Below are 17962 nucleotides of genomic sequence, written 5' to 3' on the forward strand. Positions count from 1 at the left end.
GAATCGGTGTCATTTTGTCCCTTTAGCGGCTTGAATTGTCCCAGCCCTGAGTCCGGGTAGTTGCCTCCTACGCCAGCCTCTGTACTCAGTGCAAATTTGGGCTTCTGGAAGATGCCCCTCTGCTGCTCCTCAAGATCATTGCAACCCTGAAATATAGTCCCAGAAGATGCCCCCTTTACCCCATCAATAGCTCCCTATGTATACTTGGCGCTTTATAGTGTATAAAACCTTCCCGTTTCATTTATTGTAAAAATTCCTGCTCACGTCTCCCTGTGTCCTCTGAGGCAAGCCTGGGGTTGTGTTGCACAGAGAGGGAGAGGAGGCCCGGGAGACACACTGGGTGCCTAATAGCAGCAGGTCTAGGCGTTGGACCCCAGGCTCCTGATTACCAAGACCAGGGCTCCTCCAGCAGCCAGAGACATCTTTGCTCCCAGGGAGGTCATCTGCCTGCCACCCACTCGGCCCAGCCTGGGCTCTCAGGGCTCCGAGCTGGAGAATTGCAGTCAAAGTCCCAAATTCCTCATGTTTCATCTTGACAGCTCTGGACAGCTCTGCCTTAAGCCCTCCAAGATGGGGAATGGAGCAGGCCTGCAAGAGTGCTCCCCTGGGCTTCCCTGGTGGTGCAGTGGTTAAGAATCTGCGTGCCATTGCAGGGGACACAGGTTTGATCCCTGGGCCTGGAAGATCCCACATACTGTGGAGCAACTAAGACCATGTGCCACAGATACTGAGCCTGTGCTCTAGAACCCGTGAGCCACCAAAAAAAAAAAAAAAAAAATTAAATAAAAAAAGAGTGCTCCCTTGCCCTTCCCTTCACTGGGAGGCTCTTATTCCTTCCTTTGGTCAGTCCAGTCCTCAGGCATGTCCAGTGCTGCATCTGGGTTCAGTTGGGCTTTGCAGGAGTATTAGTGGTTCTGGGCTTTCCAAAACAATTCCTTGGGATGAGTGTCAAGGTTTGGGTCTTCAGGAAAGATGTTCTCTCAGGAGGGGGTAGGTGCCAGCTAGCTGGCATTTCTGACTCCTGGGTGGTCTGTGTAGCCACAGTTGGAAAAAGAATCTAGAAGCGTTTCTTCAGAGTCTTGTTATCCACTCAAACGGCACTTCCAGGTGTGGGGGAGAGCGTAATGAACAAAACACTGATAGGCCTTGACCCCAAGGGACTGATGATCTAGTGGGGACACTCCTGGCCAGGAACCACCAGCCTGTGAGATCTGGTGGCCAGGTCCTTAGGTCTCTCAAGCTGTCCAGAGCCAGAGTCTCCTATTCCCCCAGCCCTAGCCCAGCCAGAGGCTCCCAGTGTGGGTGGGATTTGAAAGAAGAGCTGCTCAGCTTCCATCCTCCAGGCAGAAGCTCTGCACTTAGACGTTTGATTATGGCATGTATTTGTGTTTGTTACTCTTCCACGAGCCCAGGTCTGACTCCCCACACAAGACAAGTCCCTGGTAGAGGAGCCTCCTTTAGGGTCACCAGCCTGGGTACTGGGTGCTCTTAGGAGGCTGAGGAAGTTAGACAAGCTGAGGATGGGAGGCAGGTGGCTTCTGTCTGCTCCTGCTTCCCCAAAGGAGAATGGAGGTAGGTGGGTGGTTCTTCTCCAGGCCCCCAGGGTTCCTGGGTGGATTCTCTCAACAAAAGGGGACAGTGGGAGGCAGGTGAAGGAGGGATTCTGCTCACAGTCAGAAAGAGAAAGGGAGTATGGAGTGCAGGGAGGCCAGGGGGTCCTGATGCTCCCCCATTTTCACCATCCTCTGGCCCGCCCTGCTCCCTTTCCAGCAGGTGAGGAGGCTCCACGTGTGGGGGCCTTCCCCTTCCCAGGACTGAGAGTGAATTTCCTAATCCTGGGGATTTGATTTTCCCACCTTCTTTTCCTGGTCAGTTATTCCTTCTCTGCATCTCCTCCTTTACCCAGAACATTGTGAAGAGTGGGTGGGTAGGGGCTCCTTGGCCTGGAGTCTCCCCAGCTCCTCTCTTTGCCGAGCACCCTCCAGATAGATCCTGGCATCTAGATGCAGACCAGGCAGTCGTGCTCATGAAGCCACTCCTGAGTATTTTTAGGAAAGTTTTCTCCCCTTCTGTTTTTGTTTTTTAATGCATCATTTCCTCCTTTGCTTTCTCTTTCTCTCTCTGCTTTCTCCCCTTTTCCCTGCCTCTCCTGTAGCCTTCTACTTCTCTGATTCTTTTTCTCTTTCTTTTTTTTGGGGGGGGGCACTGTCCTGTGCAGCATGCGGGATCTTAGTTCCCTGACCAGGGATCGAACCCGTGCCCCCTGCAGTGGAAGCACAGAGTCTTAACCACTGGACCACCAGGGAAGTCCCTCTGATTATTTCTGTAGCAGACTTCTTTCTTTGAACCACTTTGCTTTGACTCTGATTTTCTATGTTGGCCCCTCTCTGTCTGTCTCTCACTTTTAATTTTGTGTTTTTGTCCTTCTCTTACTCTTGGGTTTACTGCCTTCTTCCCTCCTTCCCTTAAAGGCTTCCAGAGCCTCTGCCTCCCCCTTCTCATCCCAAGTTGGCATTAGCACCCAGAGGACTCTGTCCCTTTACAAATAGTTAGACCAAGGGCAAGTGTATTTGGGGGTTGGGGGGAAGGTGATGCCTGGCCCTGGGAGGTAGGGACACTATTAATAGTCCCAACAGCAGCTGGGGGTGGGGGCGGTTGTCTGGCTAGGCCTGGCCTGGACGGCTCAAAGGGCCAGAAAGGGCAGCACTGGAAATAGAGTGGACAGGGGTGGGGGAGCAGCTCTGCAGGTCCCTAACCTGGATATGCCCCCCTCTGCTGTGTCCCTGTCTTTTTTTGTGTGTGGAGTGTGGAGGGCATTCTCCACTATCAGGGTCTATCCATCAGGTTGGGGAGGGAGGGGAAGCTTCAGGACCTGGGGGCCACTTTTCTGGGCCCCATCATCACATGACTTCTGGCCCCAGGCCCTCTCGGAAACGTTGGCTCCAGCTTCTGGCTGAGTTGTGACACCAGCCTGGGCTGCCAGGAGAGGCACCCAGCCGCCTGTGTGGCCGTGCCTGTGCTCCTGGTGTCCTCAGCGCTGGGCTGGGCTGGGCAGGGCCTTGCGCTCAGCACCCTCAGAATCCAGGGGCACAAACCTCTCTCCCCTTCCCTTGTTAGCCTTGCCCATCTTCAGGCCTTTCCTTTCCCTGCCTCTCCTCTACTGTTTCCAATATGGTGACTGTCCTGAGAGCATTTACTGTGGCCGCTGAATTTGGGGAGGGATGCACCAGACGTTCTGCTCTGCCTTTTATTTCCAGAGAAACCTCTCCGGCCCTCTTTTCAGATGGTAATGGGTCAGGTCTTGAGGGAGCCCCCGCTGCTCGCTGGCAGCTGTCTCTGGGATGAGACACCAAAATCTATCATCTAGTGTGTACTTGATGTATCATAAAGAATATGAACTCCTATGGGACGGGAGCTGAGGGTTAGCCACAGCTTCCCCATTGCGGTGGCATTTGAGCTGAGCCCAGAAGGAGGGGTAGTTTTAGCTGAGGGAGGTGAAGGGAATTGGTGATCCCAGTGGAAGGACAGCTGACATTTATGGAATCCCTACGATGAGCTGGGCCCTGGACTAAGCACCTTATACCTGTTTTCTCATTTATTCCTCGCCCAGGAACCCTAGGGGGCAGGTGGTATCTCCATTTTACAGATGAGGAAACAGTTCAGAACTTGGCCAAGGTCACTGGGCTGGTATGTTCCAGAGCATGGATGTGAACTTAGGGGAGCCCCTTTCCACGGTTGCTGGCTGCCCACCTTCTCCTTCCATTTCCCCTTGCCCTTGGTGTGCCCCTTTTCTCCCCCTCTGTTCTGGGGTCCTTAGTGGGCACGGGGTCCAAATCAAGGATACCTCCCTGGGTGGGCCAAAGGCAGGCTCAGGGTGGAGGCGGAGACAGGCCTGGGGCCCGAGGGCACCTGCATCCCTTTGTCTCACCACAGGTTCCTCCCTTTGCGGTAATGGCTGTATCACTTTCATTCCCTCTCTGGTGTGAATTCTGCTCTGATTGGGACTTCCTAGCCCTTGGGCATCTCTAGAACATTCAGGATGGTATTACTGCTTGGCCCTGGGTCTGCACATTCACTCTGCAGACGGCCACGGAGCATTGATATCTGAGGTGCTGGGGTCAGTGTTGGGTCCCTTGCAAAGAGTAGACCCAGGAAAAGCTTGTAGGCCCACCTGCAACTCCCCAGTGCTACTGTGGCTGAGGGTCTCATTTGTTAGTTACTGGGCTGGATGTGGTGAGGCAGCTGACAGGCTGATGGGCCTAGGCTCTTTTCCTCCATCAGTCTGCTGGGTGCTTTGCTCTGTACCGGGGTGTGTCCCTCCTCTCTCCTTTGCTGGCCATCATCTGTCATTGCTTGGGGATGAGCAGCTGAGTACCCAGTTCCCCCAAGCTTCAGTGCCCAGGCCCCATCTCTAATTCTTCTGGGGCTGGGGGCAGTGCTCACAAAGGTTCTCCTGGCAGGTGCAGGGCAGAGAACACTGAGCAGCTCATACCAGCGAGCCGCCTGGGGGGTTTGGAGCTGCTTGCCTGAACCCAGCCTTCAGATCCCACTCTGCTTATCCCTTGGGCACCAGAGAAGCCCAAGGACTTGCCTTTTCCCTCCTTCCCACAGCTTCACTGCCAGGCCATGAGCCCTGCCATAGCCAGACTTGGCCCTGGCTCCCCAGGGGACCCCACATAGCAGCCTTGGAGGCAGAGTGTGCTGAGGTGGAAAAGGCAGTACGGTTGGGGTCAGGGACCACGAGTGGAATGTCCCACCTTGATGCTGCTAGCGCTGGCCTGCCAGATCCCGGTGGCCTGATCTTCTGTCCCCGTCCCCCACCCCCACACCCCCACACCCCCATGACCTTCCTTGAACCTAGGCCCCAGGGGCAGCCAGAGCAGATCCAGACCACCTGTGTGTCGAAGCTGTAACTCAGTCTCTTTCTCTTCCCTGTCACTCATCTCCTCCCCCCAACAGGTGACTCAAGTCAAAGGCTTGAGCCCCTTTGGATCCATGAGGGGAGGGGAAGTAAGAGAAGAGAGGAGGGTGATGGGGGTAGTGACGTGTCTCCCCACCTTGTCCCTGCCCACACCCCCACCCACAACCTCAGAGCTGTGCTTCCTGGTCAGGCCTCTGTCTCCAGCCATGTAGGGGTCTGGGGATGATAGAGGAGGGAAAAACCTGAGGACGGCCCCAGGTCCTGTGCACACACATGCTGGCTCATGGAGGTGGTGTAGGGAATGCAGGGAAGGAGGGGAAGATCTCGAAGCCCCCCGGGGCCTGGCCCAGGCCAAGCCCAGCCTCTCTCTCTCCTCTGGCTGCCCTGCATTCTCAAGGACTTCCTCAGTCTTGAGTCTCCTGTTTGCAGAGACAGGGAGAACCCCTCTGTGACCCATTCCCCTAGCCCCCCATCCGTCTGCCGCTCCCCTCCTCAGGGTGTCTCAGATTCTAGGACTTGGGTTTCAAGAGGCACAATAGTTACATTCTCCAGCTCTGATTGCTGCAGGCCAGGCCTCTGGCTCCCCTTGAGATTGGGTTTCTCATGCCCTGGATGCTCCTGAATTGCAGAGAAGGGGTGGGGGCCAGGGGGTGGGGGCGGGCGGTGCGTGCCACACTGGCGAGGGCCAGGGGTCAGCTCCTGAGCTGGCCCTTCAGAGGATGGCACCCCCAGAACAGAGCACACTCTTGCCTGCTTCTCGACTCTCAGGCCTGGTGAGGGCAGGGGAGGGGAAGGCTAGGCATACCCCAAGGGCTGGCCTCCTCAGCCCTCGAAGGCCAGTGGTCTGGACAGAGCTGAAGGGGCTTCCCGTTAGCGTTGAACATGCTGACCGCAGCTCTGGACACACCATCTCACTCCATCCCTGCTGGACAGCATGAAGTGGCTGGTGGCATCTCTAAGTGTGTGCGTGTGTGTGTGTCTGTGTATGTGCGTCTGTATGTATAGCAAGTGTTCGCCCTAGTGCATACACGTGCCTGGGTACGCATGTGTGGGTGTGGTTGAGCTGGGCCTGCGCGCCCCTCTCAGCCCCCGAAAAACGCACTCAATCTGTGATGTGCGTGGGGGCAGCCAGCCGGTGAATTACATGTGGCCCCTTTCTCAGAGAGAGTTTGTTTCGGGTGGGAGCCGAAGCAGAGCATTTGCTGCAGTGAGCAGGAATTCCTCCCTCACCTAGTAGGAGCCATAAATATCTCCCTGTCTATGGCTGGAAATATATATATATTAAAAACATGCTGTCAGTTGGGGTTTATGTGCGATTCTGGGCTCCTTCTGGCTGCTGGAGCTTTGCCTCTAGAGCTCTGATGAAGAGGCAGCGCCTACTCGGAAACACACACGTGTGCACACGCACGCGCGCGCACACACACGTGCAAGCAGAAAGGATTGGGAGAGAAAAGGGGGCCAAAGAGAGGGAAAGTGAAGGAGAAGGAAGGACAGGGAGAGGGGCACGGAGCCAAGACAGAGCAAAATGAGACCAGAAATAGGATTCCAGAGGGAAAGGCAAAGAGCTGAATAAAGGAAGTAGGGGGGCTTCAAGAATTGAGAAGAGGTAGAAAATGAGTAGGGCTGGTGGATGGGTGAGAAAAACAGTATTTCAGGGGTTTGTGGCTGTTCCAGGAGATGTGGAGGAATCCTGAGGAAGAGAGGGTCCCACGTTGCCAAACTTTGGCTGAGCCTGGCCCAGGACTGGGTGCTGCACGAGGCCTCTACTGCACATGTTGACCCAGGGGGGTGACCGATGACAAGTGGGGATGAATCGAGAGCAGCCCTGGATCCACGAGCCAAATCCCATTTCAGAGGCTTGCTCTGCGGAGCCCACTAGGGCCCACACCTAGAAAGAGGCCAGATTTGTCACCTGCGCCTGCACAGTCCTCCCTTCTGGAAGCCTCTGCAGGGGTCTGAGCCCTGAGGCGCCACTGGCAGGCGAAGCCTCTGCCTTGGAGGTGTGGGTTGCATGAGTAGCCCCAGTCCTGAGAGGAAGACAGTCAGCAGAGCATGTTCTCATGTGTGACACGAGCCAGCCTGAACACACCCCTTCCACCCCAGCAGCATCAAGGACGCGTCGTGGCTTCCACAATTCTCTTCATCCCCAAACCTGGACCAGGCTAGGGCCTGATGCCTGCACGCCCAGGCATCCATCATCAGACACAGTGGCTGGAATTGGTTTTGAGGAAGCTGCATTTGATGGGCTGAGTGGAAGGACGTTTAGAGCGCGGAAAGCATCTGGTCCTGAGCACCAGGATGCAGGAAAATGTTGTCTCAGGACCAGAGGGAGATAGCAATGCCTCTGGCCCCTCTGGCCCATCTCCGATCTCTCCAGGAAGTGAAGGCAGCCTTAGTCCCTGAAGAGAGGTGCAGGCATGGAGGTTGGGGTTTAGTCAGGGTGGCCCTGAACTGGGGGTAAGTGGTCAGGGTCCCTACTGCTCTGGTAACCAGGCTGGAGAGAAAGCCATGGCCGGAAATGTTGCCAGGGGACATGGCCCTAGAAGGCTGGGGAATCAGAGCGACAGCCTCGGAGGCGTGGGCCAGGCGGGAGAGAATAAAAGATGGAGCCGGGCACCTGCCCGCCTTGTGCCAGCCAACACTTTTCCTGCCCCTCCACTGGCCCACAGGCCACCAGCTGGCCCATTGTCCCCAGTGAGAAAGCAGACACCAGAGGGGGGCTCCCGTGTGGCAGGAGCTCACTCATGCACGCCCGCCTGGTAGGGACTGCCAGGGGAGAGCCATCCCGTGCTGGGTCGGGGCGAGGGGAGAAGGGGGATGGCCGAGAGAGGAGCCCTCACTGCGCAGCAGTCAGGGCTCCTCCTGTGCTGTTGGCAGGGGGCAGTGCGTAGGGCCTGTGAACAGGAGATAAAGAGTTCAGGCAGAGGGTTTTCTCTCACTAACCGTGGATTTGTGTGTTTGTTCAGCTGGTGGCTCTGATAAGCCCCATTCTGCTAGATAAAAGCCAAGCAGCCATGAGGCGCGGCCTGGGGAGGGGTGTCCTAAAGGGGCCTGCCTTTTTCTGCCCGAAGGGCCTGGGGTTATCCCCTCCCTTCCCCAGGGAGCCCGGACAGGGAAGGGAGTCAGGCACTGGGGTGTCCTGCTCCCGGGTGTCTCAGCGCAGGGTACAGCTCCTGATCCCCTGGGGCTGTCCAGAGCAGGCCCTGACCTGAGGGCACAGCTCCCCAAAGGGCCCATCGTTTAAGAAAGCTGGCCAGGCTGGCTCCTGCCTCTGGGTGGCGAGGGCATCTCCTCGCCCTCCCCAGGAGCCTGTCCACCACAGGCCCAGTGGCCTGTGCCGCCAGCCCCCTTCCCCCGCCTGCCCAGGGTGTGCCCCCAAGCTGACGGGGTGGACAAGGGCCTGCCCCCATCATGCTCCTCACTGTCCTGGGGACCCCGTCACCTTGTCGGGGCAGGGGTCTCCTGGGTAGACTAGTTGGAGCTCTGAGCCTGCGGATGGCCTGTGGGGGCCTCAGCCACGTTGAGTGGGTCACGGATGAGCCCCTAGTCTCGGCCCTTCCTCTCCGTTGCGCGTGGCATTGGCCAGGAGGGTGAAGGGGGAGCCGCCCGAGCAGGCGGGTGGGGCCCTGGCCACAGCTGCCCCTGCTGCAGGGCTGGCTCTTCAGCCTCTGAGCCCGGGTCCAGATTTCCAGCGTCTCTGCCTTTTGTCCTGGAGCTGAGCTGAGCATGCCGGGGGCCGGCGGTGGCGGCATTGTGGGGACGCTGGCTGGGGCCGCCAGCCGTAAGATGGCTGCCAAGGGCTAAAATGGCTGCCAGCAGCGCCCGGAGCACCGCCTGCAGGCGCGTGGCAGCGGGCCTCGCCCGCGCCGGATCCTCGCTCCTGCTTTCTCCCTTACACGGAGCTGATGGTAATAACAGCAGTAACGTTTCAGGGCAGTGTCCTGGTTTAGAAGGATTTCCTGTCTGTCGCGCTCTCCTGGAGCCCCATTTGTCTCTGCCTCTGTCGCTGGCCCACCTCCATCTCTTTGTCGGGTTCTCTCGTCTTTCGGTCCCTGGGCTGGGTGTGCGCATGCGTGCGGCTTTCCGTCTCCACCTGGCCATATTCGAAGGGCTGGGACCACTCTCATAGGGTGTCCTCCTCCATCTCCCGCTACTCCACTGTCCCTGGCTTGGAGGGCTCCGTGGGGACTGAGTTGGTCCTGGGAGAGGTGGGGTCGGTAGCAGGATCCCCTCGGCAGCAAAGCCTTGACCGTGTGCCCCTCGCTGGGCTCTACACGCAGGTGGTGCAGCTCTACTCTTCCTGAGCTGTGAATCTGGGACAGGTCGGCCCTGAGAGACATCAGGCTCAGGGCCCTGTCCAGAGAGGCCCTAGGGTGGGCTGCCTCCTGCCTCAACCCCTTGCCTGCTTCCTTTGGGACCAGCTGAGGCTTGAATCAGACCCAGAGAGTCAGGAATGGGCCGAGGTGAGAGAGCAACAAGAAAATTCACAGGCACAGAGGTTGCCCTGCTGGGAGCATGGGAGGAAGTCCTGTGGGCTCTCTACAGAGCAGAGTGCCACTAGCAAAGAAGTGGCTTGGGGTGGAATTCGCCATCCCTAAACACACCACAGGAGTGAGTACAAAGGGAGGTGTGGAAGGACGCACTCCAAACACAAGAGGGTGAGGGACCCTGTTAGCACTTATAAAGCTCCATTTTCTTGATTTGTGGCAAGATTTATTATTATTATTGCAATTAAAAAAAAGAAACAAGATAAAGGATGGGGGAAGTGGGGCCTGAAACCATCCTGAGGGCAGCCTGCTTTTTCCCCACGGGCGCTATGAGGAAGGAGGCTAGGAGCTTGGTCAAGCTGTAGTAGGGCCTTGGCTTTGAGAAGGCCACTGTTCTGCCCACCAACCCCAGGACCTGGGGCTCTTTCTTGCTTCCCAAGTGGCTGCAGGATTCCCCCCCCTCCCCCCCCGTTTCTATCTCTTGGGCCCACGTCTCTCTTCAGGAACCTCCTTGCTGGTCACTCCCCAATGTGAGCAGCTCGACTGTGAGGCCGATGGAGGATGGACACCCTGGCGAGCAGGCTGATTGTGAGGTGGTAGGCGAGACCCAAGAGGCAGGGTCACTCCAAAGAGTAGAGCAAAAGCCCTGGCCAATACCGGGGCCCGGTTTTCAAAGGCCATCCCATGTGGTGCCCCTGTGAGCAGCTGATTCTTTACCAAATGCCTCCCTTTCCCCTGCCCCACAACCTGCCCTGGCCCCCCTCCGCCACCCTCTCGCCAGCTGTCGTGCCCAGGCAAGCATTCTGGAGGTCCCCGTTGTGCCCCTGGCACACAAAGCTTTGAGGACCTGGGGGGCAGGGGCGGGGGGCTTTCCCAAGCTCAGCAAAATATTCACACACACACTCCACCCTGCCCCCAGCCCTCTGTGAGCTCCCACCGCACAATGGGCCCTTGTCTCGGGGCTCCCTCTGAGCAGCTGTGGCACTGGGGCATGAGACAGCCCAGACAGGCTGGCACAGAGCGGGCGACAGCGTCAAGGCAAACCTCCCCCCTCCGTGTTGCCAGGCACTGCCTGTAAGCATAAAGGTGAGGTGGGGGTGGCGCAGGCAGACAGGAATGGCTCTAATTAATGAAGTGAGGGAAGGGGCTGCTCCTCTGGAGCTTGAGCTGGGTAGAGAATGGGGGACCCTTGGGTCCATCCCAGCTGTGCGAAGAGACAGTCACTGGCTTCTCTCTTGGGCGCCTCCTTGCCCTGACTCTCGGCCAGTGCTGTTCACTCATGGGCAACTTGCCCCCAGGGCACATCAGGCAGTGTTTGGAGATGGGTTTTTTTGTTGTCACAACTTGGATGCTATTGGCATCTAGTGGGTGGAGGCTAGAGATGCTGCTGAACACCCTGTGGTACCCAGGACAGCCCCACCACAGTAGTAGTAGTTCTTTCTCTCCCCGCCTCCCGAGGCTGCTCAGGAAGGGAGGGAGAGTGAAGGTGTTTATAGGGCTGGAGGGGCAGCTGCTTGCCTGGTGTTTGTGGGGCACTTTGGTCTTGACCCATCCTCACCCTTTGTGTCTCCTGCAGAATCCGGACAATCAGATAGTTCAAACCAGCAAGGAGATGCGGACATCAAACCACTGCCCAACGGTCAGTGCTCCCTGCCCTCCTGCCTGTGCCCAGTCTCCCTGGCCTGCTGTGCCCACCATATCCTCCCCAACCTTTCCCTGCTCTCCCCGGCCAAGGCAGGCCTGCCCCTGCCATTCCCCTTCACTCAGCTGTCCCTTGGCTGCTATTCCGAGGGGGAGGGCACTCACGGGGAGCACACCCCAGCTTCTGTGGAGATCTGACTGCCCTCTGAGGGCCAGCCTGGGGCTGGCACATGGGGCATAGAATGGAGCAAGTTAAGGGTGGGGAGAGCTTTGGGGAAACAGGCAGACAGCCTCTCCCGGCCTTGCCTCGACTCACTCACTTGCCCTTTTCCCTCCTCAGGGCACTTAAGTTTCCAGGACTGTTTTGTGACTTCCGGGGTCTGGAATGTGACGGAGCTGGTGAGAGTATCCCAGAGTGAGTCCTTCCTTCTGGGCCAGGGCTGAGTCATCAGGGATGGGGGTGAGGAGGTGGGAGTTGGACCCCATGTAGCCCCCCACTGATGGGGTCTTGGTTGGGGAGGGGGCGGACAGACTTCCCAGGACACTCTCGGCCTCGTTGACACCGGGCAAGGTGGAATGGAGGCATTCAGAGAGCTCCACCGCTAACCTCCACTGCTTTGGAGGGAAAAAAAATCGTAAGCAAAGACTCTTCCCAGCAACCTCCAGCCAAGGGGAGTTTCCTCAGCAGCCTTCACAGTGCACTCACCCTAGGGCTTCTGGGGAGCTGCTGGTGGCAACAAAACAGACCCCCACACTTTCCAAACCTCATCACACTCTCCCTTCTCCCCAGCTCCTGTTGCAACAGCATCAGGGCCCAACTTCTCCTTGGCAGACCTGGAGAGTCCCAGCTACTACAACATAAACCAGGTGACCCTGGGGCGGCGGTCCATCACCTCCCCTCCTTCCACCAGGTGAGCCCCACACCCTGGCCTTCCCCCAGCCTCCCAGGCATCTCAGGCGCTTTGGGCAGCTGTACCACTGTGGCCTGGGTGCTTCAGAACGAAACCCTTTGTTGAGGGCACTGGCTCCAAAGCTGGGGCCCACTGTGCGCCCCACCTCCCACTCCCCACTTCCTCCTCTGTGCTGACACAGGCACTTGGCGACACAAACTCAGATAAGGCATGGCTCTGCCTAGAAGGTGCTCAGTGGACTGGGGACTGGAGAGGGCCTCTCTCTTGGGGACGTGTACACTTGAGCCCAGACATACAGGGGGCTGGTATTATAGGCATGAGGTGGGCTCTCCGGGTAGAGAGAGCAGCCTCCATCCTGGCCATGGCTGGGCGGGACTTTCCCACAGGAGGCTTCAGAGGCCAGAGGATGGTGTTTAGACTTAAAATCCACTGAAGGGTTTTAAGTGAAAGATGCCGGGGTTATGTGTCCTAGAAAGTACTTCTAGAAGAAGTTAGAGGCTGTCCCAGCTGGCCGGAGGGGAGGAGGGACTGAGTCAGGTGGGGGATTGGCCTGGGAAGGAGGGATGGAGTTCAGAGATGTTTGGGAGGTAGATACAATAGGCCCTAGTCAGGGCCAGTCATGCAGGCCAGGATGGGATCCTGTCCCTTTTTTAAAAAAACTTGAGGACATTTTGGTTCATTGTGAGGTTTAGGCATTCATTTTGATATGTTAGAATATTGCATTAAAATGTTATATTTTCATATTTAATCATATTTTAATATAAAATGACATACTCTCACGATGACTGAGTTCTGTGTCAGCCCCTGGCATTTTTGTCTCTGGCCAGTGCCTCACTTGCCTCGCCCTGGCCGTGGGAGCTGACGGGACGTCGAAGGTGGGGCTGAGGAAGCAGCGGAGGGTGTTGCCCACTTCTTTGACTTGGGCAGCTCAGTAGATGGTGGATGGTATTGTGGACTCAGAAGGGGCTTGAGGAGGAGGAGTGGGTGGGCTGGGCCCTAGGGGTCTGGCCTCGGGGGGTGGGCGTGCAGCGAGCGCCCTGAAAGTGCTGCTGACAGCGGGCACCCACCCTCCACGCGAGGGGCCGTCAGTGCAGGCTTCCTCAGCCTGAGTACCCGCTCCTCCTTGGCCCACCTGACCCCTCTCCTCCTTCCCCAGCACCACCAAGCGCCCCAAGTCCATCGATGACAGCGAGATGGAGAGCCCTGTCGACGACGTCTTCTACCCTGGCACAGGCCGCTCCCCAGCAGCTGGCAGCAGCCAGTCCAGCGGGTGGCCCAACGATGTGGATGCAGGTATGGGCGCCACAAGGCCCGACCTGGAGCAAGGGCAGCGCGGAGCCTCCTCTTCCCCCTCGGTTTACCTGGCAAACCTTCCACCATTCCTCCTGTTGTCGGTGGCACTGCCTAACTTCTCACCTCCTGATCTTCCAGAGGAAGGCAGACCGGGAGAGCAGAGGCGAGCAGCTGGGTTGTCACTACTGAGTGGGCAGTAGAGCCCACAGGTGTGGCAGAAGGAAAGCAGAGGCCCTGGCACGAGCCTCTGGTGCCCTGCAGTGGGGGCCGTGGCCTCCTCTTCAGAGCCTCCTCATCCTCCTTCTTTTGGTATTTCTTTATGGAGGTTGCCCCAGCATTACGGTCTTCGTGGTTTAAAGCAGTTTCTCAGACTGGACACTCTTGACGTTTGGGGCACAGTATTCTCTGTAGCGGGGCCACTTTATGCACTGTGGGGTGTTGAGCAGCAGCCCTAGCCTCCACCCACTAGATGCCAGTAGCACACCTCCTCACCAGATGTGATGATAGAAAATGTCTCCAGACATGGCTGAATGTCCCCTGGAGGCGGGGGGTGGGACAGAATCTTCCTAAGTTGAGAACCACTGGTTTGAAGGGCCTAGCTTCACAAGAGGAGCAGAACCTAGTAAAGAGTGAGCAGAGTTGTTTTCAGGTCCCTCAGTCCTCTCTAATCACCCCCTTCCTGGTAAATCCACCACCTTCACCTTCAGGTTTGACAGGTGTGGGCACACCTGGAGAGCCCAGGTGGGATAGAGGGAGGGGTGTGTGTGTGCACGTGTGTGTGTGGTGCACAGGTGTATATAAGGAGGCTGCCTGCAGGATGCTTCCGCCTGACACATTGTTGGTGCAGCCTGTGTGTGTCCTCGAGATATGGCTGTCTTGGGACCAGGTAGTGCAGACCTCTGTGTGTGGGATGGTCATGGGGTGTGTCTGCCCTGGTGAGGCCTGGGGACAGGGCCTTGTTCTCTGACACAGGAAGATGAGGGCCTACCTGATGGTGTTTTGCTTGGTATTTTCCAGATGTCCCCTTACCGGGAAAGGCCAAGTGGACGGGCGGGGGCCGGGGCTGGGGAGGAGCAAGACTAAAGAGCAGGGAGGTGCTTCTGCTTTCCTGCTGCCCCAGATGCAACCTCTGGCTTCTGCTCTCAGCAACCTGGGAGGAAGAGAGGAGGACTCAGCTCCAGGCCTTGGGCTGAGCGAGAGGGCTAGACCACCACCAAGGCTTACCTCTGCCAGGCAGTGCTCTGGCACGACTCTGGGTGCCCCTCCCAGGGTGTCCTCAGGGCCCGCAGGCACCTGGGCCAGCACAGTACAGATGCTTCCCTGGGGGGTTGAGAAGGCCCTGAAGACTCCCCAGCTAGGGCCTCAGTGAAGTGTTTCCTCAAGGACTCATGTGCCTTGAGGGCCATGTCCACAGCTGGCGCGTGGGCCCCAGACCTGGTTCCCGAGGAGCCCTCCCCTCCCCAGTTCCCGCTCTCTCCTATTTTGGCTGTCTGCTGTCGAGCCTGCCACTTCTGCTCCTGCCAGCAGTCCTGCCACTCACGGCCCCAGCATCCTCCTGCAGCACCCCCAGCTCCCTCGCTTTCCCCTCTTTTCCTCTGTACTCACCCCCTCCTCCCACCAACCCTGTGTTGTTTCCCTGTTCTGGGACAAATCGCCAATTAAGCAGCCCAGCTGCAGGACTGGGAACAGCTGGGGAGGCGCTGTGCGGCCATGGGGACAGCTGTGCACAGCTGGTGGGGGTGCTCCCCCCTCATCGTGCCAGCTATCAGGTGGCACACAGCTGCTGCCAGATAACACCTCTGCTGGCAGCTGGGAGTTCGCCCTTCCCCCGTCTCTTCCCTCGGGGGTGAAGACAGCTCTTATTTCTCTGTTCTGCAGCTCCCCCCACCACACAACCCCCCACCCAACCTGATTCAATTCGTGTCCCAAATGTGGTGCTCTGGAGATCTATCCCAACTCCACCTTATCCCTCCCAGCCTGGGCACAGCCTCAAGGCTCAGTGCATGACAGGAGACAAGCTCCCCTGGGGGACCTGGCCTGGGGGCCCTGCTGTCATAGCATCTTGGAGGTCGTGCACAGAGATGACCTCGGTTGGCAACGTCAGGCTCTTAGAGGCAGAGCTCAAATGGGGTGTTCTCTGTGTCCCCTCTCCTGCTGAATGCCACCCCATCTCTGGTGCTGCCAGTAGAGCAAAGCCCTGGAACGACCCATCCTGTGACAATCCAGCCTCTGGGTCCCCTGACTGAGGGAGTCCTTTCCTGTCTAGCTCTACCCCCAGCACCCACCCAGGCCCTCCAGCCTCCTCCTTGCTGTCTTGTCAGATGTTGTTTCTCCACTGTGGTCCTTCCCAAGGGCCAGTGGCTGTGCTTTCCTTTCTCATAAGGAGCCCTGGCTTATTCCCATCAGAACCTCCCATAGCCCAGGGCCCCGTGGAGCGGATCCCAGCCTGTCCTTCTTCAGGGTCCCCCTTGTTTTTTTTTATTTTGGCTGCGACCAACCGCCCTCCGCCCACCCCCACCCCCCCACCCCCACCCCCTTCGCTGCCCCTGCAGTGGAATAGTGGAGTCCTAAACCGCTGGACCCCCTGGGAAGTCCTTGCCGCTCACTCTGAAGCTGCTCCCCAGGGCTCCTCCTGCACACCTTCCCTGCCCTCTGACCCTGCATCCCCCTTTCACTCTGTGCCCCTTGAGCTCATTATCTGCTTGTTAGGGGGCAATACGGGTCCCCTTACTCACTCCCTGCCCAGTGCACCGAAGGGCTTCGTTTTCCTCTCCTGTCAGCAGCACCCGTGGCCCGATGGTCTGCACGCAGGGCCTCATAAACAGGGCCACAGTCAGGCAAAGGAGGCAGGAGGGAGCCTGGTGGGGGAAGGGGCAGCAGGGAGGGGGCCCGAGGAGAGGAGGAGTGAGCTGCTGGCTTCCCACCTTCCCCTGCTGCCTCCCCAGCCCAGCTAAACCTGCCCTGTGTTGCTGATTCCTCCCCCCAGGCCCGGCTTCTCTAAAGAAGTCAGGAAAGCTGGACTTCTGCAGTGCCCTCTCCTCTCAGGGCAGCTCCCCGCGCATGGCTTTCACTCACCACCCGCTGCCTGTGCTTGCTGGAGTCAGACCAGGTGAGAAATGGAGGGCCCGGAGGGGGGCAGTGGGGGTGGCGGAGGAGCCCTGAGGGGCAGCTGGCCAGGCGGAGGGGCCAGGGCCAACCCTGAGTGACAGCCCCAAGCGCTCTGAATGGGCTGTGGTGTGGCCGTGGGTGGGCATGGGGCCACAGCAGCCTCCTCCAGACCCAGGCCGGCCCTGTGCCTCCTCACCTTGTCCCCAGCACTCTCCCACTCGCTTCTCCCAGCCCCGTGCGTGGGTGCACGCGTGCTTGTGTGCGTGTGCACGAGTGTGCGTGTTTGCTTATGTGTGAGTGTGGGGGCTGTGTGCGTGCATTGGATGCACGTGCACGTGGATGTGTGCACAGCTGTGCGCTGTGTGTGACGGTCCTGTCCTGAGGCCTCCTCGCACTTACCCCTGACTGCAGAAGCCTCAGGCCCACTCCTACCCACTTCTCCTTTCCTCCCACCAGCTGTGGGTAGGATAGCACAGGTTTCTCCCTCTGCCCCCCTTTCAGCTCTTCTCTCTCAGCTTGTCACAGAGCCCAGGGTCTGTTTTCCCAGCACAGCCCAGGTTGGTGTGAGCACAGATTGAGAAGAGTCCTCCTAGGAGCGCAGGCTCCCTTCTCGAGGCCTCCTTGCTCTTTTCCAGAGTGAAGGGCTAGGCCACGGTGAAGGTGGCAGCTGGGCTGCTCTCCAGGGAAAGGAGCTGGCCCTACTGCCTTGGGGGCTCTCTTGCTTCAGTCTCGCAGAGAGAGTGCTTGCGGGGAAGATGCCTGCATGTTCTGGAGGGGATGGAGTCAGGCAGGAAGCTGTGGGAGTTGAGTCCTCAGCCTGCTGTTCCCTCACCTGCCTCTTCCCTCTTGGCACACATCTGGCAGAAAGAGGCCTGGACTTCTTCCGAACGCTGCCCTGTGTCCACCCGCCGTCTCCTGGGCCCTTCTATAGGACGTGGAGAACACTGAGGTTTACCCTCCTGGCTTCTTCCTCAGGGCCTCCTGGCTGGGAGCCCAGAGGCAGCCAGCAGCGGGGCAGGGCGTGGTGGCTGCAAGGTGGGGGCGGGGAGCCCGGGCCCTCTGCACAGGCAGCGGGAGGGCAGCAGGCCCTGCTCGACTCAGCTTTTATGAACTCCAGAGAGAAGCCAAGTTTCTTCAGGCCCCTAATGAAACTGAGAGCAAGAGCGAGCTGATTGGAAACAGACAGGATGGGGAGGACTTGGCCAGGGGAGAGCTGGGGCCTACTCCAGGGTGGGAGTTGTGCTTTCGAGGACGTGCGTATGAGCGATGGGGCTGAGCACATAAGAATGTGGCCCGGTGAAGCGGCAGCCAGGTGCACACCCACCGTACGCAGGAGACATGTGTGTGCACCGCAGGGGCCCCTCTTGCGCTGGTGCAGGGCTGCGTGTTTATCCGGAGCCCCACGGGGCTGTCTGCTTCCTCATTAAGGCTCCCACCCAGGCCCTGGACCAGGGTGAGATGCGTGAGGCACTCACCTCGGCGCAGAATGTCAGGGAGCACCTAAAATCTCAGTCATCAAGATAAATAGTATTTTAATGCAATATTTCTAAAAATTAAAACTATTGCAAAACATATACCATGAGCAGATATCAATATTGTAA

The 17962-nt window shown here is 58.2% G+C and overlaps 1 protein-coding gene across 6 annotated transcripts in view; it reads left to right on the forward strand.

The window, feature by feature from the left end:
• The window catches only part of NFIX (nuclear factor I X), a 97573-nt gene that overhangs the window by 62439 nt on the left and 17172 nt on the right, over window positions 1–17962 (forward strand). For 4 of the 6 annotated variants that reach the window (XM_057708564.1, XM_057708562.1, XM_057708561.1 and 1 more), the window contains exons 3-7: window positions 10985–11047; window positions 11390–11464; window positions 11840–11960; window positions 13117–13253; window positions 16240–16362. In XM_057708564.1, the coding sequence (XP_057564547.1) occupies window positions 10985–11047; window positions 11390–11464; window positions 11840–11960; window positions 13117–13253; window positions 16240–16362 (519 nt within the window). The remainder of the gene's footprint in view (window positions 1–10984; window positions 11048–11389; window positions 11465–11839; window positions 11961–13116; window positions 13254–16239; window positions 16363–17962) is intronic. The other 2 variants (XM_057708560.1, XM_057708565.1) reach the window with 1 other exon arrangement.

This window comes from Hippopotamus amphibius, chromosome 15 (genome assembly GCF_030028045.1).
Source record: "Hippopotamus amphibius kiboko isolate mHipAmp2 chromosome 15, mHipAmp2.hap2, whole genome shotgun sequence".
Taxonomy (NCBI): domain Eukaryota; kingdom Metazoa; phylum Chordata; class Mammalia; order Artiodactyla; family Hippopotamidae; genus Hippopotamus; species Hippopotamus amphibius.